This window comes from Nilaparvata lugens, chromosome X, assembly GCF_014356525.2.
Source record: "Nilaparvata lugens isolate BPH chromosome X, ASM1435652v1, whole genome shotgun sequence".
NCBI classification, from domain to species: domain Eukaryota; kingdom Metazoa; phylum Arthropoda; class Insecta; order Hemiptera; family Delphacidae; genus Nilaparvata; species Nilaparvata lugens.
The window spans coordinates 18,875,157-18,901,014 of NC_052518.1; the positions used below are offsets into that span (position 1 = coordinate 18,875,157).

General features: G+C 33.7%; 1 protein-coding gene across 1 annotated transcript; it reads right to left on the reverse strand.

Annotated features, from left to right (window-relative positions):
* Positions 1-1,013: 1,013 nt before the first annotated feature.
* LOC111050344 (F-actin-capping protein subunit alpha) lies at positions 1,014-23,913 on the reverse strand. Its single transcript, XM_039442580.1, has 6 exons — positions 23,825-23,913; positions 22,526-22,577; positions 21,885-22,056; positions 19,328-19,506; positions 16,859-17,012; positions 1,014-5,953 (listed from the first exon to the last, which is right to left on the reverse strand). Exons 1-6 carry the CDS (start codon positions 23,895-23,897, stop codon positions 5,750-5,752), a joined length of 834 nt encoding a protein of 277 aa, XP_039298514.1. The 5' UTR covers positions 23,898-23,913; the 3' UTR covers positions 1,014-5,749.
* Between the last annotated feature and the right edge of the window lie 1,945 nt (positions 23,914-25,858).

Sequence of the window (25,858 nt, forward strand, 5' to 3'; positions counted from 1 at the left end):
TACTAATACGAAAGTCCGATTTCTGGTACCAAAAATTAGGGAATTTTGTTTGATCACTGTTAAATCGATGATTAGTGATTCTCTTTTCTCTGATCAGTGAGAAAAAATAGCTTGAGCTATACTATGCTTAGCATAGCTTATGATACCTTTTCTCTATGGTTCTATGTAGCTGCTACAATGCCATTGCACTCATATTTTCAATATGCGCCGAAATAGAAACAGGCAAGACATTGTAAAAATCGCCCAACGTGCTGGTGGCACAAGACGCCTTGGGAATGAGTGACTATGATTGGATAAATAACAACTACCCATAAATGGAGAAATAGTTTTTATTAAAATTGCACATTGTAATTGTAGACATTTTTATGTCTTCATTCACTCTTGACACATCAGCACAAATCTGCTCAAAAGTCAAAGTATCGTTAAGTAAATTATAAAAAATACATAAAATGTCAGTAAAACAATAATAAATTCTTTATGAAATTGTTAGTGCCAAATTCGTTAAATAATCAACTTCACTTGAGAAAATAAATTATAACACAAAATGCAAGGAACTTATTTTAAAAGATTTTAATTGTACGGCAATACTGAGTTAATTGAAAGATGAATTTTCTTTAAAATAAAGCATAAGACAACTTCTATTATGGATGTCATTCAATAATTAAATTTATCTCATCAAAAAGGTAAGAATTCATTGCCTGAAAAAATGTCCAATATCGATGTAATAAGAATTAAACATTATATCCATTCATTCATTTTCTTTCTGCTGAACGTGATGCCCACATCAAATCAAATTCAATTTATTTGCCATTAACTCACATGAGTCCTAGACTTGTGCGAGCGAAAGGGAAGGATAGTGATTAGATTTCCTTTATTATTATTGCGGATGATTCCCACGTAAGCGTTTCGCTTGTGCGTGGGTAATGGAATAAGACATTGAGATGATCAAATGACAATGCCTCCTGGCGGATTCGAACCCAAGACCAGACAGTACTGCAAAGCCTTAGACCACTCGGCTAAAATAGAACTACTGTTTAGTAGTCTAATATTTATTTCAGTGAACGTTTATTGCTTAGACCAGTGGCTTAATCACTTCAAACTTTTGAGAATTGAATCATTAGTTTATTCAATCTTTAATCTTGCGTCAATTTTTTGACAGCAGAAACATGATATAATAATCTTTCTAATCAAAATATTGCCGTGTAATTTGGAATCATTGAGTACGTAATAAATCATTAGAAAAATGTAAAACAGATTCCTTAAAACTAGAAACAGAATAATTACTTTATCAAGTTTTCAATATCGAAGATTGTGATTTACATAAATATTGATTAAATAACTTAAATAGAATAGGTGAAAAATTTAGAATAGATAAATAATACTAGAAATTTCTAAAAGTTTAAAAAAGGCCCACAAAGAAGTAGAAAATGCAAGTTAAAAACTATACAAATATTTTATTAAATAAAAATGTTAATTAAAATCAACAGTTAGTTGATCTAAATGTTCTAGAATTCAATTCAAACACAAAAACAAAAAGTAACTAAAACACAAACATTAAAACTGTATCGTGGAGGCATCTTTAGAAATTGAGTATATAATAAATCATTTAATGGATCGCACATTAGAGGAAAATGAATCAGACTTGCAGCAGAATACACATTTCATATTATACAATAAGGTAAATGAGTTATGTAATCACATGAGTCACTATAGGATTATAATTAATCTCAACAACATATGCTTCAGATGTCTTAGGCAGGGATAGCACCTTACTAGAAAAAATGTAATACTTCTATACAAGAATTCAAACTGTTGAGCAGTGTTAATTTTATAAGTACATTTACAAGTTCTTCCACAGCAATGATTGATTGATTGCAATGAACTTACAGTGAATGATCTTACAGTGATTACAATGATCTTATTTAGAATAGAGTTGTTCCAAAACAAGCGACCAACATAATGCTTGAAGATATCGTAACATTCTGCATTCCACACATGATTTTATTAACACAACAATCACAATGGACATGATTCAAGTTCTACGAATCAATTTTATATATTAAACATCACAATTATACGCTCATTCAATACTACCCACATGAAGTATACAACAATGACTAAAATCTAGTTAATATCCCTCGTGAATATCCCTTTTCCATACAATTCTCTGACAGACTAGTTTATGTTATAATGTTGTATTTTTGTGGATGATACCCGCATAAGCTTATTTCTTGTGCGTGGGTAATAAGATGAGATGATCAAGACTGAAGATACATGTCTGACTGAAGTTTCAACACCCGAAGCTGGATTCCCACATAGTAACAGTGTAGGCCTACATATATGGTATAGAAGATATTATTATTTCCATGTATTTTAATGGGACTATTCAAACTCGCTCGGTGGGAATAGTCCCATTAGAATTCAAGGAAATAATATTATCATTGTACCGGATAATTACACTGACATTGATAAGTAGGAATCCAGCTGAAGTGGTCAAGCAATAACACTGAACCTATGTTATAGGGCATATGCATTAATTGAGGGAGGGAGACGAAACTGAACTAACCGTAAGCACCTAACCTACCACAAAAGCCATATGGATGAGAGAGCCACGACAGCTCGTTTTTGCCCTCAGTTCAATAATAACTTATTAATATTTTTAAATAATACCAAAATGATTAGATTTCTATTGAATCATGATTTGAAGTTTAAAATGTTCTAAAGTCACTTGATTCATCCATTAATTGCATTTTCAATACGTAAATTTAAGCACGCTGCACACAAGCGTCAACCATGCAAATTATTTGGATTTACAAATGGTTCCGATTGAAATTTCAACTTCACGATTTAAATATAAAAGTATTCGCAATAAATAACAGGAATTCAAATCGCGAAAAATGAAATATACTAATAGGCAACTTTAATCCCTTCAGATAATTAAATCGGTCTCACAAGGTATCAAACTATCAAGCGATAGCTGAAAAAACTTCAATACATAAATCACTTATGGTCAAAGCTTAAATCTGTTTCCTGCAGAGCAGTTTAAGGTTAAGCACGCTGCACACTGGTTAGTTGCTTCTACTAAGCTTCCACTAGCTGTCGTTGCAAAGTGCAATTTGAAATGAGATGAAAATTCGAGTTCTGGACATTTTCAATTCCACGCTCACGTAGTGGCCGAAACTAATGTCCCTGTATGAAACGTGCTTAAACTTAGATTCATGTGAGGAAAGCTGTGGGAAGTGGGTGCATATTCTTGTTTTCTCTATTCATCTGAAGAGCACTATTGCAAAGTTTTGCACTGTGGAAGAGTTCGATTTCCAGAGGCAGAGACCGGTAGACTATCTTCAACAATTATGCGAAAAACATCTCGGAACAACCTCGGAAGTAGATTGACAAGTAACACACTAATACTACCCACCACCGGAAAATTTTCCAAAGGTCATACAATTCGCAAAAGCAACCCCACCATAACTTGATGATATTAATGATTTGATGCTGACAATAATAATAATTCATTTATTTTACTAATAATTTGCAAATATTAATGGGAATTAACTAATGTAAGCGCTCAGTGGGACGTAGAAGAATGTCTTGGTTGAGAAAGAAAGCTGAGGGAAGCGTTGAAATGCACAACACATGGCCTATTTAGAGCGGCGCGGTGAACAAGCTAGGAATTGCCATGATGATAACCAACCTCAGCTATGGAGACGGTTAGAGAAGAAGAAATAATGTGAAATACTCCATGTATTTGATAAAAGTATTTTTTTATTGCGGATGATGCCCACATAAGCTTCCCACCTGTGCGTAGGTGATTTGATGAGGTGATCAAACGTCCATGCCACCGGTGGGATTCGAACCCACAAACCAGGCTGTGCTAGCAGACTGAAGTTTGTAACGCTCCAGACCACTAGATCAACCCGGGCCAGCCATCTAAATTATTGTACGAATCACGTGAATTTAGAACGTTGTACACTTCAAACACTCTTTCATTATTCAATAAAGATTGTGTCATTTTGCCATTAGCTTAACATTTAGAAGTGGTGGGGTTCGAAGAGCTAAGAGGGCAAACCAACCAGCGAATATTCTTGCTCTTGGATATTCAACATTTGACGATTATGGCAAATCGTCCAGTGGTGGATAGTGTTTGCCTGTCACTTGCCAATCTGTCGACATCAATTGAGAACATTGTACACTTCAAAATGATTTGAATATCTCTGAACTAGAAAAATATTTCCCCAAAACACATCTCAAGCGTTTGTTATATAGTTGAAAGAAAATTGCTCAATTTATTAAACCTTTTCAGGAACTATGTACCTTACAACAGAATTAACCAGGATGAATGTGAATTATCAACTGCCAAAATAACATTCAAAAATGATAGAATTTCTAAGATTCCAATAAAGTTTTTCGCGGTTTAAAGACCAGTAGAGTTTGGACAAAATTGACTTCTGTAATAACAATAATTATTAATCTGGAGCATTTCAGTTATTTGATAAGGACATTTTGAGTTCAAATACACAATGTTGTAAAAAAAGATTGATTCATTGATTCAAGCTTCTATATAAATAATGAAATTCAATCAAGTGTGACATTGGAATTGAATAACCGTAGCTACGAAGTAAAACACGCAAATTATTAAAATGCAATAAACTTGCATCTATAAAATGAAATTTCAATCTAGATACACTAATTCACGTCAAGATGTCTTTTGTTTTTACTACCATCTCTTTAAAATAATTAAGTCAGAATTTAGACATCAATTTTTTCATAGTTACAGATACCATTTGATGGCAAAAGCAGCAGTAGAATAGTCAAGGTCGTTAGAAACTGTAAGACTTATTCCTATGGAGCAAGAGAGTTCTGTTAATTATTATTAAACGAAAATCCCAATTAAATGCTGCAAATCACCCCGAAGACTTCTGCTACTGCAAATATTGACAACAGGGTAAACAGCTAGATGGAAATTCGATGAGCTCTACTATACAAAAATTATTTGTCAGCCCGGGAATCGAACCCAGTACCTCCTAATTGCCGGTCAGGAATGCTTACCCTTACACCAAACTGACAATTTATGGATAGCAGCGCTCATTTTATACAAAGCCATAGCGGCCAGCCAGTCTACAGATGGAAATAAATTGGGATTTTCGTTTAATAATAATTATTCATTAATTAGCATTTGAACAAATGCAACTTCCAATTTATTTCCACCAGAGTTCTGTTAGTTCAGCTCACAACTCTAGTGATTGTAAAGTCAGCTTAATTAATCTACTTCAAGCTAGCTCCCAATGGCAAAAAGAATTTCAGTAGATACCGACCATAAGACAGAAGAATGTTAATCCTACATAATTTCTATATACATTGCAGGGTAATTTCAGGAATATTTCTATGTCCCCTAGAGTTACATTAAACTACACCATACATGCAGTACAGTGCAACAATTCCAAATAATTTCTGTACATTCATTTGACAAGAGTGACAGTGCTTGTGGTTGCCTCAGCATCCATCAAGAAGCTATAACAATGTGAAATCAACAAAGTTTTACAATATAACATCAAACTGTAACAATAAGGAGCTTCCTAAATATTTAGAAAAGATGAACAATTGGAAAACATGAAAACTTCAACAAAATAAAGCAGCTAGCTTAGATATCTGATCAAAGCAGGCATTAGAAAATTCAACATTTAGATAATAAAATGTATGAAACTTATAAGAGTAATGAAAAGAATTCGAACATAGTATTCACAGCTTGTCACTGATTCTTCAGCTCTTTTCCGATACTGTAGGATACCATCTTGGTCCAGTCGATTTTCGTCCGAGTGACAGGTAGTTGGCGACGCAGGGCTTTGAAAATAGTGTCCGACATTGTTTGATAATTATTGGTGATCGCACGCTGATATTCGTTTTCCGATTCTTCTACTATCTTCATGAACTCTTTTGCAGTTTGTTCTTCACTCTACAAACAAATAAAGATACATCAATTAAAAATTATTCAAAATAAATTGAACTATAGAATCTCCTAAGAAATGAATAAATTATTAAAAATACATTCAATTCAATTTCATTTTATTTCCAGAAAGTACATTTTACAATATATTCCCTGAAAATGACTCCCTCTAATATGGAACAAGTCCGTGTTTAGAGAAGGAGTCAATACAGCAATAGGCACAATACAATAAAGAAAAAGTTGACTTTCTACTGCTGTAGTTTACAAGCATAAGCTATTCAAATATATTTACATACAACAATACTATCACATAAAACAATTGAAAGGAATATAAATATAATCTCAAATTCTTAGCCAATAATAATAGAAATAGATTCAATAAAAAACCTGATTTCTTCCTTTTTTTGTCATAGTTCTGGAAACGTTACCAATGTACTCAATGCACTCATTTACATATTTGAAAACAATAATTTCTACAATATATAATTATTAACATGAATTGAAGAATAATAATAATCAATTCTCATAACATATGAGTCGATGGTACTTATTCAGGATCAATACTAAACTGTATTCAAAAACAATGCCAATTCTGAGTTAATATCAGTAGAAAAAAGGAATGGGCTAAGCTTCAACTTGAAGCATTTGATTGATTTTTTTCTCTTAATTCTTTTTCTTGGTAAAATGTGTCGGGGTTTTCACGGTATGTTGGTGTGTGTGAATGTTTGCCTTTGTGCTTGTCCAATCTATATTTATTTATATTCACTGAACTGGTAGTTTATTTTATTTTGTTAACTGCTATTTGGAGAGGTACAGTCCAGCCGACTGGTCTCTCTTATTCTCTTTCTTTTCATCAATTTATTATAGTTTTTTAGTTATTATTTTCTAAATAATCGCATTATCCTAGATAGAAAATCTTTAATCTTATTTTTGTATCTTTCTACAACATACTTTCTCAACTTTTATCATCTATTCGTTCCATAGATTTAATCTATCTTCTAGATAACATTTCTGCTTTATGGTTATCATTGATAATTTTTACAATGAAGCTTTACTAGAGTGTTATAATACAATCGAGGTTGAAGATATTTTCTCTTCGCCTCGTGGAAACTTATCTAATAATGTAAATAACAGCTCCATGAGCATACTGCATATGAATATTCGTAGCCTGAACAAGAATTTCGATAAATTTCCTATATTCCTATATTTCCTGAATTCGATGCCTATATAATAGAAAATTATTCGTAGCCTGAACAAGAATTTCGATAAATTTCCTATATTCCTATATTTCCTGAATTCGATGCCTATATAATAGAAAATTGTAACTTGAGTTTTCATATTATAATACTTTCTGAAACATGGATGATTGAGGATGAACCATTCAACTATATCTTAAACGGTAATACAGCCTTAGACAAACCCGGCAAAAGAAACAGGAATAATGGAATTTGTGTTTTCATTGGTAATTTACCAACTTATAACAAGCTTGAAATCGATATCGAAGAAGCGGACTCATTAATTTTAAATATAAAAAATCCAGCTTCAAACAATGAGATAGCCTTAATCGCTATCTATCGATCGCCCTCGTTATCAGCCAGTCTCTTCCTTAATAGTTTGGAGGGTATATTGGGTGGACTTAAAGCAAATAAAAACGTTATCCTTACGGGTGATATAAATATAAATATTTGAACCTGACTACCTATATTTCTAACGATTATTTCAATATTATGTCTTCTAACGGCTTCATTTCCTACATCAATAAGCCAACAAGAGTTGGTAATCAGTCACAATCGTGCATAGCTCACATATTTTTCAGAAATAATTCTTTTGATACTGATAGTATAATTGGAAATATATTTAAAACTGATATAACTGATCACTATTGCACCAGCATTCATATGGGAAATCTAAGACCAGACTGTAACTCAGATAAAATAAACAGCATTAATGAGAAAATTGACTTTAATAAACTGATACATGACCTTGAAATTGAAAACTGGGAGGATGTATTAAATAACAGTAATATACATTCACTGGTGCACTCCTTCGAACATAAATTAGTAGCCCATTTGAGAAATGCAACTTCTAAAATAAAATCATCAAACAGAAATAGGCCACTGAAAAACTGGATTACACCTGGACTTATTAGAGCTATCCAAACTAGAAACAAAATGCATAAAAAACTTTCAAGGCAACCTTACCATATTGAACTCAAAGAAAACTATACTCGGTATAGAAACTTCTTGAATAAATTACTAAAAGAAACTAAGATCAATTACTATAGGAATAAATTAGACCGAAGTAAGGGAAATGCTAGGAAGACATGGAATACGATCAACGAAGTACTTGACATAAAACGAAAAACTTTAAAGTCAGATATTGATCCTGAAATCTTGAATAAGCACTTTTCATCAGTAGGAAAGAAATTGGCAGAAAAACTAAGGCATGATAACCCTAACATTCTCTTTCCAGCCCGGCTAAATTATCGCCCTTCACAAACAAAGTTTCAAGACTCTTTTTTCCTATTCCCGACAAATGAAGAAGAAATAATCCAAACAATAAATGAACTGAAAACTAAATCATCTCCAGGTATTAATAGCATTAATAATAGTTGTCTAAAAAAATAGCCCATTTAATTGCAATGCTATTAAAAATTATAATTAACAAATGCTTTGAAAAGGGTTTCTTCCCAAAGGAATTCAAAATCGCCAAAATTATCCCACTCCACAAGTCTGGTGACACCAAAAATCCTACAAACTACCGTCCGATTAGTCTACTAAGGGCCGGTTTCCGAGCTCGGGATTTAGCTAAGTTCTAGACTTTAACTGGCTTTAAACTCTGGAGTCAGAAAATTGGCTTTCCGAGTCAGAGCGTTAACGTAGTTGAGGACTTAAATAGACTCTGGAGTTTAGAGATCATGTTAGACCCTGAAGTTTATAATTTCGCTTTCTGAGTGGAGGGCTTATAAGTCCAGGACTTGAATTAGATTCTCGCCTCTTTCCGAGTCAAGGATTTATCAAAAATCGTTGAGTCCAGGACTTAAAACAGTGTGATTTTAAACCCTCGACTGGGGTAGGGTTTAAATTCAAGTTCTAGACTTGACTGAGCAAACACAATTCAGTTATTGTTTTGGAGTAGATAAAAAGCCAAATAGATGTCATGGAATACCTAAATTATTTGGATTAGTCCATATAAATTCATAATTTATAGTTTGCAAGTTCATTTTGGAATATAATTGTATCAGAATTATGTGTAAAAAAACTAATCTCATTTTACGACTCTGACATAACCTAAAAATGTTCAAGCTAAATAATACAAGGATTGTCTTGGAATTTATATTCCAATCTGAATGTTATTAATCAATGTCATATTCAACATATTAATAATAATAAATTATTTCTTCAGTTTTTCACAAAACAAATACGTTTTCAAACTCAATAGCACAATGAAATTTTTATTCCAAAATCACTGGTTAGGATTAATGATCAATAATAAATGTAATGTTTATTCATTCACCTTTCAAAGGTTTTGCTTTGAATAGGCCTTCAAAGAAATCAAAACGTATTTTTACAAAATAGTTTTTAGAGCATGCTCATTTGAATTGTCCCGCTGCAATCAGCTGTTTCCGTTTTGCTATAATGCCAACAATACAACAGCAAAATATTGTGAATTTCCCTCATGTTTACTGCGTTAAAGTCCTGGACTCAAATAAGTCGAGAACTTGTTAGACTCCGGAGTTTAGAAGATAAAATCGTGACTCAGAAAGTCAATTTAGACCCGAGAGCTTATTTTAGTCCTGGACTCTGTAATCTGTAAGTCCAGGACTTATAGATCCCGAGCTCGGAAACCGGCCCTTAGTGGTTTATCAAAAATTATGGAGAAACTTATTAAAAAGCGTTTGATGCGATATTTGAAGAAAAATGTTATTCACCCTAATCAATTCGGCTTTCAAGAGGGGAAAAGCACGGAGGACGCAATTTCATTTTTAGTTAAAACTGTAACAAATAATTTCACTCTCAGTAGAAAATCAATTGCAATATTCATTGATCTAAGTAAAGCTTTTGATATCATTCCACACTCAAAACTTTTAGAGAAGCTCAACCACATCGGTATCCGCGGTTTGCCATTAAAACTCTTATCAAACTACCTTGAGGGACGAACGCAAATATTATCTATCGACAATAAAACCAGTATTGAACATCTTTTTGACTACGGCTTACCTCAAGGAACCGTCCTATCCCCATCCTGTTCCTAATATATATATAAACGATCTCCTGAGCATAAACATTCAAAATGGCTAAGCAATCTCCTTTTCTGATGATACCACGCTAATATTTTCAGGTAATAAGTGGGAGGAAACTAGAGCTGCAGCTGAGAGAGGAATCGTAGATGTCAAAGCTTGGTTTGACTACCATACCTTAACATTGAATCATAAAAAGTCTTCTTTCATGACATTTACTCCCACTGCTGCCACTCAACCAATTACTCAAATGTCTATAAAATTCCACAAGAGTGGCTGCATTAATTTAGTCTCACCTAGTACAAGTTGTAACTGTCCTGCCTTAGAGGACTCAAAATCTGTTAAATATTTGGGGGTAATGATTGACCGGCATTTGAGGTGGGATTGCCAAATTCAATCGTTATGCAATAAGACCAAGTATTTAACAAACAAATTCTATAAAATAAGTCAATAAAAACTGCCAAATCTTTCTATGATGATCTATTTTGCATACGCTCAATCTGTTCTACAGTATGGAATAAGAGTGTGGGGTGATGCAGCTAAAAAACACATTATTAAGGTTGCACTAGGCAGGCCAAGGCTGTACCCGACTCAAACTCTTTTTCAGGAAACAAATATTCTCACAATCAAACAGTTACACATAAAGAATCTAATATTGTACATAAATAAAAACAGGAACCTTTTCAACATTCGAATCACACCCTACAACACTCGTCAAACATTTAGAACATCAAACTTAACCCTAACTAATTTACAGATTTGTAGGATGCAATTCCCCTATCTGTGTGATAAATTGGTAAATACCGTTCCGCAGGACTTTCTCTCATTCTGTTCAATGAATATATTAAAAAATCTGGTGTGGTACACTCACACAACTTTCTTTGCTCATTGAACTGTAAGCCCCATTCTTAAACGAGAATAATTCAGGGGAATAACATAATGACGATTGGCGGCAACATATTTGAAACTACGATCAGACTTCTGTATATGTGTATATATAATTCTTTTCAGAGTACTTTTTCCTTTGTGTAAATTGTGAAATTCAATGATTTTTTTGAAAGTCGTCAAAACATCTGTTCTACAAATGAAATATCTCGTCTATATGTTCTTTTTATGAACTGCTCTACCTACCTAGCTCATGCACGAGAAGGAGGTTACAAAGTCCATTTCTCAAAGATGGGGTGGACCCCCATTAGTTTCCCAGAAAGGAGATTCATGCCAGTTGATAGAGCTGATAAATAACTATACAGGGTATGAATTTGAAAAAAATCGGTCGTCATTTTGGAGAAAATCGTGAAAAACATGTTTTTTAGTAATTATCCGCCATTTTTCTCAAGAATATTACGAAGCTCCTGCAATTTTCCCAGAAATGAGACTCATGTCAGTTGATAGGGCTTATAAATAGCTATCCACGGTATAAATTTGAAGAAAATCGTTAGAGTCGTTTTCGATAAAAACGTGAAAAACATGTTTTTTAGTTGATTATTATCCGCCATTTTGAATTTAATTTTATTGAATTTCTTATTGTCGAATCCTCATGGTTTAAAAACCTCAAGTTTAAAATTTCAAGTCAATCGGTTGATTAGGAATGGAGTTATCGTGTTCACAGACATACACACACACACACACACACACACACACACACACACACACACCAACACCCAAAAATCATGTTTTTGGACTCAAGGGACCTTGAAACGTATAGAAAACTTGAAATTAGGGTACCTTAATTTTTTTTGGAATACTTTCCTTACCTATAGTAGTAGGGCAAGGAAAGTAAAAAAGGAATCTTCACAGATGGATTAAAACATCTACAGACTTATATGGAGACATAACTTAAGGCATTAGTACAGTAATTTACGTAATATAAGTTGTTTAGCAGTATGGTTCATGTTTTGGGGTATTAGTTTGAGAATATGTAGGTAAGTTTATCCTTTAAGAAGGGTAAATGCTGCAGGGCAAAATATTCAGATATTTTTCTCCCAATTAGTATTAGTTTCTTTGATCTGTCGACACTCTAGTAGTTTCTTTCCTCTCTTTTGTTAACATATTCATTAATCTTACTATAGTTTCTTTAGTTTTTCAAACCTCTTGTTCTTCTTATTTTGCTTACCGTAGTTGTTTTTCACCTTTTTTGTAATTTCTTGTTTGTATTTTCCTTAGGCTCACGATCAGACGAAAGTTTTGTGAGCCATTTGATTCTTTTTATATTTTTATGATGTATACAAATTATTTCGTGTTTTTTTCAATTGTTGTGAAAGTGGAGAAGAATCAATAAATTATTATTATTATTAAAAAAAAAGTTGTAGGCTGCACCCCATGCCACAATACCATACTGGAGGACCGCCTGCACCAACCCTATATACACCTGTCGCATAGCTCTACTAGAAAGGAGATCCTAGACATTCTCACCCAGGTTCATAGAGCACAAGTCATCAATGCATATTACAAATAATACATAGAATATTATAGAATCTCCTAAGAAATGAATAAAAATATTAATTGGAACGTAAAATACTACAGTGAAATATCACGAAATTTATCGAATGCAGACTGGGCTAAGACGACAGAATAGAGCTCAAAATCTTCAAATTTCATTTTAGATACTAAGGCAGAATGAAGTATGTAGTATTAAAATTTCAATAACACCATATCTCACTATATTTTCAATACACACAACACTCTTATACTAAAGATGCTGCTTAGATGAGCAGTAGGTTTGAGTGTGGGTAGGTTTAAGATTCTTAAACAACCAGCAACCAGGCAACCAGGTCACGTAGTCAGCCGGGCAGGTAGTCGCTTACTAAGTCACCGGGTATTGATGTAAGTCTTGGACTGCCACGTTTTGGCTACCAGTGTGGTCATTGAACTCGGCATTCAACCAGCTGCCAGTGTGGTTGCCAGGATGGCTGCCCTAGTCAAAAAACAGTGCTTGGTGATGGAGTGAGCAACTACCTGTCCGGCTGATTGTGTCACCTGGTTGACTGGCTGCCTAGTCTAATAGGGGCAAAAAATGTTATTGCAAAAAAAGTTGGAATTTTATCTTTCAATCTTTTGTAGTAACCCTGTACTTTATTTTTACAAGATTTGTCACCTATAGTAACATGATTATAAAAATTCAGGTTTGACACCCATGGTAATATGATAATAACAATTTATAATTATACAAATGATTTATTGTATTACACTTTCTACTACTATTCATAACAAAACCGAGTGAGAGGGAAAGACAATAATACATCAAATAAATATTGATGGAAAATTAATAGTGAGTTAGCGGTGATAATAATTGAAGTCCATATAATAATTATGAGCGAATGGAATAAAGTCTCCAGAAGAGACTAGAGTTACAAATTACGATATTCCACAATGTATCAATCATCATCTGAACTGAAGAAGGAATATCATATACAGAAGTCAAATTCAACGGTGATAACGCAAGATGAGAGATGAATGAAGCTACAATGCATGTTAGGTTGTGAACAACCGGGAAGTGATATTATTTATTTATATAATTCCACAATCACAACATCAAATTAATGATTGGGAGAGAATCAACAGGATAAACCCAAAACTGTTTCACTCACTAATCTTGATAAAATGAGTCTAAATTATATTGAGGTTATCTACGTCATACTTAGAATTATTACTATTATATTGAGCTAGAAAGTACTCACATATGCATTGTTCATGTACAGCTTCTCATGCATTTTATTCTCTTGAAATCGTCAAATAGTCCAGTCAATATAGACATAAAAAAGGGGGTGTGCTTGCAATTTATATTGTAGTTCTGGTTTTTTAATATATTATTTGGGTACATAAGAGAAGTCCAGAACCAATTTCTTCATGCAAAATTTCCTTGTGCTAGATACAGAGTAGCCCAAAAACCTCGTATTTTCGGCTCATTTTCCAGTTTTCAGCTATTTCTGCCAAATCTCGTAATCGGACAGAAAAATTTGCTTTCGCCTTATTTCTAGATTATGAAATTATGAATAAATGAGATCATTCCGAACTCTCTATCTCCAATGTGTACTGAGTTATGATTTTTCAAAAATGAGTGAAATTTGAAGAAAAAATCAATTTTGATGAATTTTAGTTTTTGATCAACAATATCTTCCGATTGTTACCATTTAGATGTATAATTCGAAATCCCTTTGGGCGTATTTTTGTTCTCTACAATCTGAGATCAGGTAGAGCGCTCTATCTCATATAGATTTCCAGGTACACCTGACAACAATGCTCCTTGTATTGTGAAAAACACCTAATTTTCAGCTTCAACCATCATCACCAACTACATAGTCTTCACATTGATATATCTCACAATGACATAAGTTCATAAGATTATGTTCTATGAGAATCACCCGTTAGATGCACTTCATTTCAGTATTTCCTAGTGGAGAGGTGCGCTTAAGGACACCTCAAGGATCAAAATTTCAAACACTTATAACTTCTGACACAATGCTCAGATTTCATCGTAGTACACTTCATTTTTCTCGGCTCGTCAAGGCGGTCCAAAATCATGCATCATAAGTCAAATTCGGTCGAAAAGTGGAAAATTTATTGTTGAGTGTACTTAAGCCCATATTCCAATACACAAAAAATGGCCAATTTCTAACTCGAGAACTAGTATGTATCTTACGGACATACCTGTTATATACAAAATGAAAGCTTACATGATTCCCTACAATATTCATCTCACAACTTTTTCTATATCTTTTCTAGTTTTCGAGATATCCGCTCTTGAAGGTGTGACATGTTAAAAAAAACGCGTTTTCTCCATTTTTCCTATTTTTTCCTGATTATGAGCTCATAGAGCATTAAATTCTCTTCAATTTGATGTATAATTTCACACTTTTATGCATTTTCCTACAACTGTTGCAGCAGCTTTATTGTTGAGTGTGAAATCTCCAGTTTTTCAACAATAGACCAAGTGACAAAGGAATTTGGAGGGAATGTTTTGAACACAATTTTTGACTTTGCAGCTTTGTTGAGAATAGTTGGGAGGAGAACATATCAAAATCCTGATTCCTAACTCATGTGCTAAGGGGATGAGGGTGGTTTAAAAGTTGAATTTTTCAGCTTTTTGCATCCACGCTCATATCTTAAGAACAATACGTTCAACCGACATAGCTAACTATACAAAAATGAAGCTTGATAAATTTTCTACCCTTTTTTTGTGAAATTTTGTGATATTTCCAACAGTTCCCGAGATATTCGCTCTTGCAGGTGTGTAATTGTTGGAATAAGAGGTTTCTATACAATTTTTTGCTCATTAAGGGCTTATAACTCTCTAACAATGCATCGTAAAAATTCAAGCTTATCTTAGGTTTGTAGATCATTCAATTCTCTTTAAAATGATTTATTATTTCACTATTCCCAGTTTTCGTTTCATTGTTATAACAACTTAAATGTAGGGGGTGAAATTTTCAATGCTGCAACAAGTGTCTACTCAGCGATTCCACACCTTCAACAGAGGGGATAAAGATGTGCACTTTTGCTATGTTTACCTTTCAACTAGTCCAAATTAAGCTGCAAAGTAAAGAATGTGTCACATGCACCCCTTTCAAATTTCATTATCAAATGATCAATTGCTGCAGCATTGAAAATTTCAACCACTACATTTAAGTTGTTAAAACAATGGAACGAAAACTTGGAATAGTGAAATAATAAATCATTTCAAAGAGAATTTAATGCTCTACAAAACTACGATAAGCATTAATTCTTACGATGCATTGTTGGAGAGTTATTAAGCCCTGAAAGAGCAAAAAATAGGATAAAAACCTGTTATTTCAACAATTACACACCTTCAAGCTCGAATATCTCGAGAACTGTTGGGAATATTACAAAATTCCACAAAACAAAAAGGGTAGAGAATTTATCAAGCTTCATTTTTGTATAGTTAGTTATGTCGGTTGAACGTATTGCTCTCAAGCTGAAAAATGAGCGTGGAAGCTAAGAGCTGAAAAATTAAACTTTTAAACCACCCTCATCCCCTTAGCACATGAGTTAGGAATCAGGACTTTTGATATGTTCTTCTCTCAACTAGTCTCAACAAAGCTGCTAAGTCAAAAATTGTGGAAGATTTAGAAAAAGTTGTGAGATGAATATTGTAGGGAATTATGTAAGCTTTCATTTTGTATATAACTGGTATGTCCGTAAGATTCATAGTTTTCGAGTTATATGCGAGAAACCAAAAAATGGTACCTTTGAACCACCCCCACCCCCTTAGCACAGGGGATAGGGGTGGGGACTTTTTATATGTTTACCTCCTTACTACCCTAAACAGAACTGCGGGGTCAAAAATTGTCTTCCAAACGTTTCCCTCTATAACCTTTCCTTGACTGGACTATATGTATGAATGATGTAACTTAAACCTCCGCTTCATTCAACTTGATGCATCATCAAAGAGGATGCAATTTGCGATTCACAAAGATCTTAGAAACTTTCATTTTGAAAATTAATTTAATTTTCATCTCGAGCTGATAACTGAAGCAGAGTGAGGTCGTTTGCTATTACTTAATGGATAAGATAGATCTGTGCTCTGAGACAACAATGTTGCTGAATGTACAGTGAAGCGTAGAAACTGATAGTAATCGGTTAGGTAGTTTGAACGGAGAAGCACTTTTACAATATTGTCAAAAATATACAGAGATTGAAAATGATTAATTACTTACAGATAGAACAATGCTGTCTTTTATTTCTTTTGAGCTGACAAGTTGCACATTTCCATCTTCGTAGTAATGAACTTGGGCTTTCACAATTCCTCTGACCTCAGCTGAAGAGCCAGATGCTATTGTGACTGACCACTGCGCTCTCCAGCGTCCGTTCCTGTCAAAATGTCAATTAATATTAAAACATTATTTTGATTAGTTCACCTCACCTATGATTAAGGCTATACTAACACTATTGCGACTCAAATCGTACGACACCAGTCGCGGATACTCCAGTCTCTCGAACCTTATGACTTTTGAGTCGCTTGTTATGCTCATTGTCACTACTCTAGATGTCAGTAGCCGTTCGACTTTTTTGAAATATCAATATTATTGCCTTATTTTTATCAAACTTTTTTGTGAAAAGTTGATATAAGTATAATATGGGGAATTGTACTACAGTACTTTTCCAACACACTTGATAATTAAACGTGTGCTCATACATTTTTACGCTAATCCAATGAATTGCTAACCTCACTACTCACTTTATTGAACACATGCTGCGTCGCCGTGACACTGAATCTCGAGTCACTTCGCGATCGAAGTCGCGTTAATGTGAGTAGAGCCTGAAGGTCTAATTCCTAAGCGACGACTCTAGTCGCGCTGTAGTCTATTACTGTCTATTAGTGTAGTCTATATAATGTCGACTACAGCCGTTAATAAAGCGCGGCTAGAGTCTTTACAGTCGTCGCTTAGGGATAGGACATTAAAAATGATATCTCATTTTTTCATGTGAAAGTACATTGTTTTTGCAATGAAGTGCCTCCCTCATTAAAATTGTTGTCCACACCCGTGGAGAAGACCTTTCAAAAGCTGATATAATTTGGTAATTGATAGCTGGTATCAAGTCGCAGCATAGAGAAAAGATAGCATGAGAAGATATCTCATGATATAGGGCGTTTATGTTTCAAATGTCACTGTTAATTCAAGCCCCAATAGTCCTAGTAGTTGTTTTTGATGAAGCTATGTGACGCTGGTAGTCTCTCATACTGTGCCGTTCTTACAACCCCAACAAAACTCTAATAATAAACAGTAGTCGACAGTAATCGGCTTGAGTTAACAGTCAGATTTCAAACATGAACAACCTTCTTATGCTATATTTTTTCTGTGGTCGTAGCTAGTGGAATAGCTGCAACTAAAACTTGTCATGATATTTTTTAGGAACAGCTATGTTTCTGTCACAAGAACTCCTTGGTTTAGTCAACCTAACCTCACAAAATACAATGTGATTTTAGAGTACTGTGAAATTCTTGGATTAGTCAACCTAACCTCACAAAATTCAATGTAATTTCAGAGTGCTTTGTTCAATAGGCAAAATCCGTTGTCAGACTATGAGATAGGTCCGCATTAGCAAGTTGGTCACGAAATTCATTAGCGCATCTGTTGGTAGCTGCTACTACGTATGTCACATTGACTACTCAGTAGTAGCTCCTTTGTTAGCTGCTACAAAAGTAACCTAATGTGGTTGTAAATTTGTTGCTGTAACAGTACCATGTTTTTGACAATGAGTTAGTTATTGATGAGACACAGATTTAGGTCATTTTGAGACATATCCGATATTAATTTGTTCTGTTCTGTGACACAATACTGATAATAGGCAACATGATAAGAACCGGTCCAGGAAATTTCAAATGAGATCAGATGCTCGTTTTAACTTTTAATTCCAGTTTAACACGTAAGTCTTATAAAATTTTACCGCAGTTAAATGACGTCATCCAACAGAACCGATGCTAACAATAAAATAGTCGAACATGCAGTCATGACGATGAAGTCATTTCAAACAATGTTCAATTTAATACACGTGCGTGTAACTGGGCAGGAAACTATAAACGACTAGCTATTTAAAATATAAACTAGCTCTGATAAACGGGCCATCCAAATCGCTACATAAAAACATAATCATTTAGTGATTTTTTGCTCTCTGAACTTCTCAGCTTATCAATCTGAAGCATCCTGCACACAGAAACATTAAATAGCATCAACTAAGCGAACACTAGCTGCCGAGTGGAAACGGAATTGGAAATGCTATGCGTTCCCGAAGCAGCTAGTGTAGTGAAGACAAGTTATCGAGCCAACATCAATCAATTCAATAAATGTTCATACAAACTAACTAATATATACATGTCACTGTTGCTAAGGCAACCACATCAGCCATTACATTACATGTCCCTGTGTACAACGTGCTTAAATAAGAAAAATTATTACAAAGATCATAAAACGGATTATGTCATATGGAACGAACTTATTGTCATATAAACAATAATATTGTTTTTTAAATAGAATCCATAATTTCTTATGGAGGAACAATTGAAAAATATAGGTGGAGTAACAATTGGATAAAATAATAATATCCACATTTAAACTATAATTTCTTTCACTTACATCAAATACTTCAATACTTCATCTACTGAAAATTGCAAAATAGATACTTACCAGAAGTTTTTAGGTTCAAATTGGTGATCTTCTATACATGCAGTGAGAACTATGCCGCCATTTTGTCGTTTGGCGAAAACACTACATGTGCCGTTCTTGTAGTGCCTCGCATTGTAGGCATCAACCTCGTATTCCAGCGCAGATCTCCATGGCTCCAGAGACTCATCATGTTCCCAAGCCTATAAACAATTACTCAATTTAAACTTAACCTTAAACAATGAGATAACCTAGCCATTTTTAATTTCCTTGCCTAACACCACATGTGAGAAAAGTATTGATTTTGAGGATATAAAGAATAACTGAATTTTAACTTAGAGGTTTTCAATCAGATAACCTAACAATTTTTACTTTCCTAGGCCTACCACCATATGTGAGAAAATTATTGATTTTGAGGATATAAAACATGAATAAATTTTAGTTAAGGGGGTTTCAATGAGATAACTTGATCATTTTTACTTTTCTTGACCTACCACCATAGGTGAGAAAAGTATTGCCTTCAATACTTAGAAATAGGGTTAGCAGACGACACCGCGCTTACAGCGGACAGTCCGCTTTTTTATCATGTCCGCAGAAATTTTAGCTTTTATAAAGTGTCTGCTATTTTCTAGCAAAGCATTCAGCTTAAAGTCTCTTTACATATTACGCTAGGCTGAAGTAAACGGGACAGATACGTAACTCGGATTTAACATTAGGAGATTAGACGTATTTCAGCGTAGCGTAGCCAAGTGTGAAGAGACCCTTAGTTGTGAAAAGTAGGGGGAAACTGGAAAACCCAAAAACATGCAATAATATATTGATTTTACTCTAATAAGTATCTCAAACTAAGTAATTAGATATATTTCTCACAGGAATAAACCTTATTTGGTTTTGAACATGAAACTGTGCACTTTGGGAACCTGATAACCAATATAGTATGGATTATATTTATTTAATATAATTTGTCCGCTGTTTTTTGGCCTGTTTGAGTTCACTAATAATTGTACTAATTTTGATTTCTAATGGTTGATTGTTGGAAGTACGAGGGGCAACCCAACGAGAAAATGTCTCTTTCTTTGGTCTGGGAGGTTCTCTAGAATTCTCTACAAAGAAGACAAGAAACAAAAGGCACAGAACTGCTTCCGCACACAAACAATACAGACATTATTCTGGTCGCAATTTTTGGACAGTTTCATTCTTCAAATTTCCTCCTGCTATTTAGTTTTTCGGACAATATTTGCAGTAGCAGAAGTCCTTAGTTCTATTTATAGAGCTTTTATTGGATATTTGAGATAATTATTATAAAGTAATTACAGTGTATGCAGATTCCAAGATTCTTTTCAAATAATGTGATTTGATTCAATTTGATTAGTTTATGCAGGAGGAAGCTTCTTCAAGCCCTAACCAATAATGGACTGCCATCCAATATTATTAATCTCGTGGCAGCTACCCTGGATGAGACATAATCTAGGGTAAGGATAGGCAAGACTGTTGGAAGACGTTTCCATGTGAAGTATGAGGTAAGACAGGGAGATGCTCTGTCGGCATCATTGTTTAATTTGGCTTTACACGAGGCTGTCAAGGATATTGCACATGAAAGAACTACTATCGTGGATCGATTATGGCAGGTCTGTGGATACACAGATGATCTGGTCATAATAGCAATAACTGTGCCAGCACTAAGATAAGCCTTCACGTCATTGGTAAATAATGGTGAGCCAATGGGGCTGAAGATATATGAGGCCAAAACAAAGTATTTATGAGTGTCACCAGCAGTGGTGAGAGGATGTGCTAGGAACATGAAAATTGGGCACTACACATTTCAGCAGGTGGACGACTTTGTATACTAGGAACGCTTGTGGCGAGTAGTGGGAGAGTCACAGCTGAGATAAGTAATCGAATCATGGCAGGTAACAGGTCGTTCTATGCTAGTTTGAAATTATTCAAGTCTCGAATATTGTCCAGAGCTACAAAAATGAAATTATATAAGGCATTTGTCAGGCCTGTAATATGTTATGGCTCTGAGACTTGGGTACTCACAGCTGGGGACATAGAAAGGCTTCGAATCTTTGAAAGGGATATTATTAGGAGGATAGTGGCCCTGTTTACGAAAATGGAATTTGGAGGAGAAAAAATAGTGAAATCGGGCGCTTCCTGGGGAGTGAAGACATCTTCCTATTTATTAAAGCTGGCAGAATTACGTGGATGGGGCACTTGCTGAGAATGGGTGATGAAAGGATTGCCAAATGTATATGGAGGGAAAGAATGTATAATAGAAGAAAAGGAAGGCCAAGGAATAGATGTACAGATGACGTAGAGCAGGATTTGAGAACGCTTGGAGTTCGAAACTGGAAAAGGCAGGCAGTCAATCGGGAGAGATGGAGACGCTTTTTGAGGGAGGCCAAGGGTTGTAGCGACCTGTAGAGCTAAGGAGTAAGTAAATAAGATTCAATTTGATTATGAGGTGAATAAATTGAAATAATGACTGACGGATGATAGAATGAGGTAAAAATTGATACAAGAACATGGATAAAATTGGTTCTTTTTTCGATGATTGATCAGAATAAAATGGAATACATACCTCGACATCACTAGCTTCTTTCCGAAGATGATCATATCTGAAAACTTGTTTCGATCTGGGATCAAAGAACTTTGAATCGCCAATGTCATTATGCTCTGTGATCAATACAGCATACTCACTATTTTCTATTTTTACAGGCGTCAATTGATCTTTATTGTGCTGAGCGAATGCCCTGTAAGAGAAAACATATGAAATTAGATATTGTATTGCTTCCAATTATTCAACATGAAAAATAAATGGATTTGTGTATAATGAAAATAATTATTTTTCCATGATATGGATTTGACGACTGTTAATAACGAAACAATGTAGAGACCGCATCATAATGCTTAATGAATGAATAACAAAAGTATCATTCGAAATATAAAAACATTATTGACACTGGAAATATTAAGTTAAGAATAGAAGATAAAAGAACAAGATCTACAAACTGAATGATACTAAATGATCAAATCATTAAAAATGTATATTTTATTCTAAACAATTAATCTTGAAATGTAAACGTTAATTCTAGAGATTTGTAAAACTTTTGGAATAAAGAAGCGTAAATACAGTTGATATTTTTATAAAATTCCAAATTTTCAATATGGAGTAACATACATTATAGAGAGGTAAGATATGAAATATTTGTCAATTCTTACCCTGATGCACCTTCTTTCAAGAGAACATCGTTATTTAGTAGTGTTCGTACATCTGTAAAGAGATAAGAATATTAGTAGCCAAGTACAAAATGTTCTAGTTGGGAAGCATTGTATTATTGATTATCCATCATGAACCGTCCAAAGAAAATGGAAATGTTTCAACTAAGGAATATTTTCATCAACTTATTCGAAAGTTTTCAATACAATTCACACATAATATAGGCTACTTTTAATTTTGTGAATTTATTATACATTTTGATAATAGAATAGAAGGAATGCCTTCATTTTGTCCTTAGAGAGCGGAGTTAGGGCGCAGTCAGCCTTCTCTTATACTCAACTCTCTGTTAACAATAAAAAGAATGAAATTACAAACAATATAACTGAGGAAAGTAAATAATAATCTGATATCTGAGAAATCTGAAAGAAGAAAATAAACTTTATAATATAAGTATATTATACTTATTTGAAATAAAATTTTTACATAATTAAAAAAACTTGAAAATGGAGAATAACAATGATGAATAACTTAATTTGTGTCACATCAACTCTGTAGATAAAGAGGATTGTATGTGTGTATGAGTGTGAATGTATGAATCTGGAAAAATTAGCTTGATTGAAGCATGATTCCATTTTACAATCAAACGGATAAATTTGTAATGTTTTTACTTACTTCATGAATCTTATTACTTTTGTATATGCTAGATATCATGAAGTAAGTAAAAACATTACAAATTTATTCGTTTGATTGTGAAATGGAATCATGCTTCAATCAAGCTAATTTTTCCAGATTCATACATTCACTCTCTTAAATACACACATACAATGATAATATAATAATTATAATGATATAATCATTTTCAAGATACATTCTGTAACGGAATCCTAATGAATAATAATGTTACTATTTTATGATGATAAATTCATGTTGGGTAGAAAAGCGAGAGTAAAAAAAGAAGAGAATCTGCCATAGCGCAGTTAGTGAAAACTGGTCACTTGATAAGCTATTATTGTTCTACACATGGGTTTGATTTCAAATTTGCCTGAGGTGTTTGTGCAAATCAAATATGTTGGAATAATTCATCATCAGCCCAAAATAAAGACAGATATATCACCGCGAGAATTGCATAAGCATTATCCTTGATTATCTTTACATTGTCCTAGAATAAGAAGTGTATTCCTTTGCAGGATCCCATTATATTATTTCCAAGAGTCTCATCCTTATTCAGGTTAACCATTCAGGAAACAATATGATTCAGTTCTTCTGTATTATATTGAAGTTTATATAAATTATATGATTACCGTTAAAAACTTCATTGAATTCTCCTGGTGGTGAATGTAAGATGAAATCTGACACAATACGGACCTGGAACATGAATTTCAGTTTTTATTTACAGTGTAATAACATTTACATAACATACTACAAAACACTATTTCTATTTAAATTTATATCACCTCATTCTCTATACTCAAATCCCTGTAAGAAGTTCAAGAAATTTCGTGTTGTTTCTTATGCTGATCGTACAAGCTAAGATGGAAGTTAGAGTACTATTTTAGATATTATAATTTTAGATCAGCTCAACTTATACGGTACGAAATGAGTGACTCCACTAGTTTTTCATGTGATGATCATAGATCAAGGAAATTTGTAACGCATAAGGCTTTTTTAAGATTGTTTATTAATATTGATAATAACAATAATAATAATAACAACATATAGACCTATTAGTAGCTTCTCTATTGTTATTGTCGTAGTCTGAAAGTATTCTCTTCTTTTTAATAGACTAAATTACCAAGATGTATATGTTTTCTCTTTTCATCAACAATATTATAAAACGTGTTAGATAAATGAGTAATTTGTACAGAAAAATGGTATGTTGAATACACTTTAGATGATCATTTTACTAGAGGCGAGATGGGAATAAATTACAATTAGAATGTTACATAAAAGAACGACTATACGATATTAAAGGCAATGAATGAATATAGTTCTCAACTATGACGTAAAACTTTAAAATTTGGCAACAGTTACCGTAATAAATCAGGAGTTTAGCATGAATTGAATAAAAAAGATTTTATTGCAGTTTCTGTTCTGTAGCCTATATAAGTACATACTATATTTATAGACATTCTAAAAATAGATTATTTGCACCAAATGAGCAAAACGGATTAGAACAAGATTATTGAGAAATAAAAAAAATGAGTGTGCCTGAAAAATTTTGCCGTTCGACGGGAAAGCTTCATAGTTCTGTCTCAAAAATAACCAACACAATCTGTATCCTTGGTGAAATACACATCGTTATGCTCCTATTAGTCCAGTCAAATGGACGTTTTTCAGGAAACAGCCCCAAAAGAATTTTTCTCGACGGTTCTATATGTATTTTGGGGCGCTGTATTCGAATCCGAATCCGACACGCCAGAGAGCGGCTTCACCCCCAAAACTTTGGACTTTTTCGAATTTCTCAATCAATCTCAAAAACCTTGAGTTTCTCAAAGAAAAATCTTTCTTGACAAAATTAAAGAAAATAGAATTTCCAATAAATTGATTGGTCGCGCAGGACTCTACCGTTTTTGGTTCCGGAGCTACGAATTTTCAAAAAAGGGGTATTTTTCAAGGGTTTTTCAAAATTATGCAAACTCACCACTTTTACCCTATACAACTTGGATATTTCACTAGTAATGATGAAAAACCACACATCACGTGAAAGAGCAAGTCTGAACAGGACAAGAATTTTCAAATTTAGTTGAGGGGGAGGGGGACACACCCAAAAATAGAAAACAAATCGTTCAGTAAAAATACAATTTTTTCATTATAATACCTTTCAAGGTCTTCCCAACAAAAAAAAAACATATTTCGGCTGAAATCACCAGACGAGGGTTGTTTTTTTCTGTCGAGACTTTTTTATCATTTCGGGTTACCGAGATACACAGTTTTGAATATAGAAATTGGGAATTTTTCTGTGTATTTAAATATGGGCTAAAATACACTAAAAGAGGAATTTTTATTTTTTCATCAAATTTAAGTTATGATACATGATTTTGAACCGCCTTGATGTGCTGAGAAGAATGAGCTGTAGAACAAGGAGATCTGACCATTCTGTCAAAAGTTATGTGTTTAAAGTTTTGATCCTTGGCGTATCCTTATGGGTGCCCCCCCCACCCGGAAATAATGGAATTAAGTGTATCTAACGGGTGATTCTTATAGAAAACAACACTCTTCTGATGATTTCAGCCGAAATATGTTTTTTTGTTAGGAAGACCTTGAAAAGGTATTATCATGAAAAATTTGTATTTTTACTGAACGATTTGTTTTCTATTTTTGGGTGTGTCCCCCTC

What these genes read in the sequence shown, in the direction of transcription:
- LOC111050344 (XM_039442580.1), bottom strand. Translation starts at nt 23,897, where the DNA reads ATGTTCCAGGTCCGTATTGTGTCAGATTTCATCTTACATTCACCACCA. An exon ending in TTGAAAGAAGGTGCATCAGG is followed by an intron (nt 22,057 to 22,525) that starts GTAAGAATTGAC and finishes TTTCTCTTACAG; the next exon opens with GGCATTCGCTCAGCACAATA. An exon ending in AAGACAGCATTGTTCTATCT is followed by an intron (nt 5,954 to 16,858) that starts GTAAGTAATTAA and finishes ATTTGTTTGTAG; the next exon opens with AGTGAAGAACAAACTGCAAA.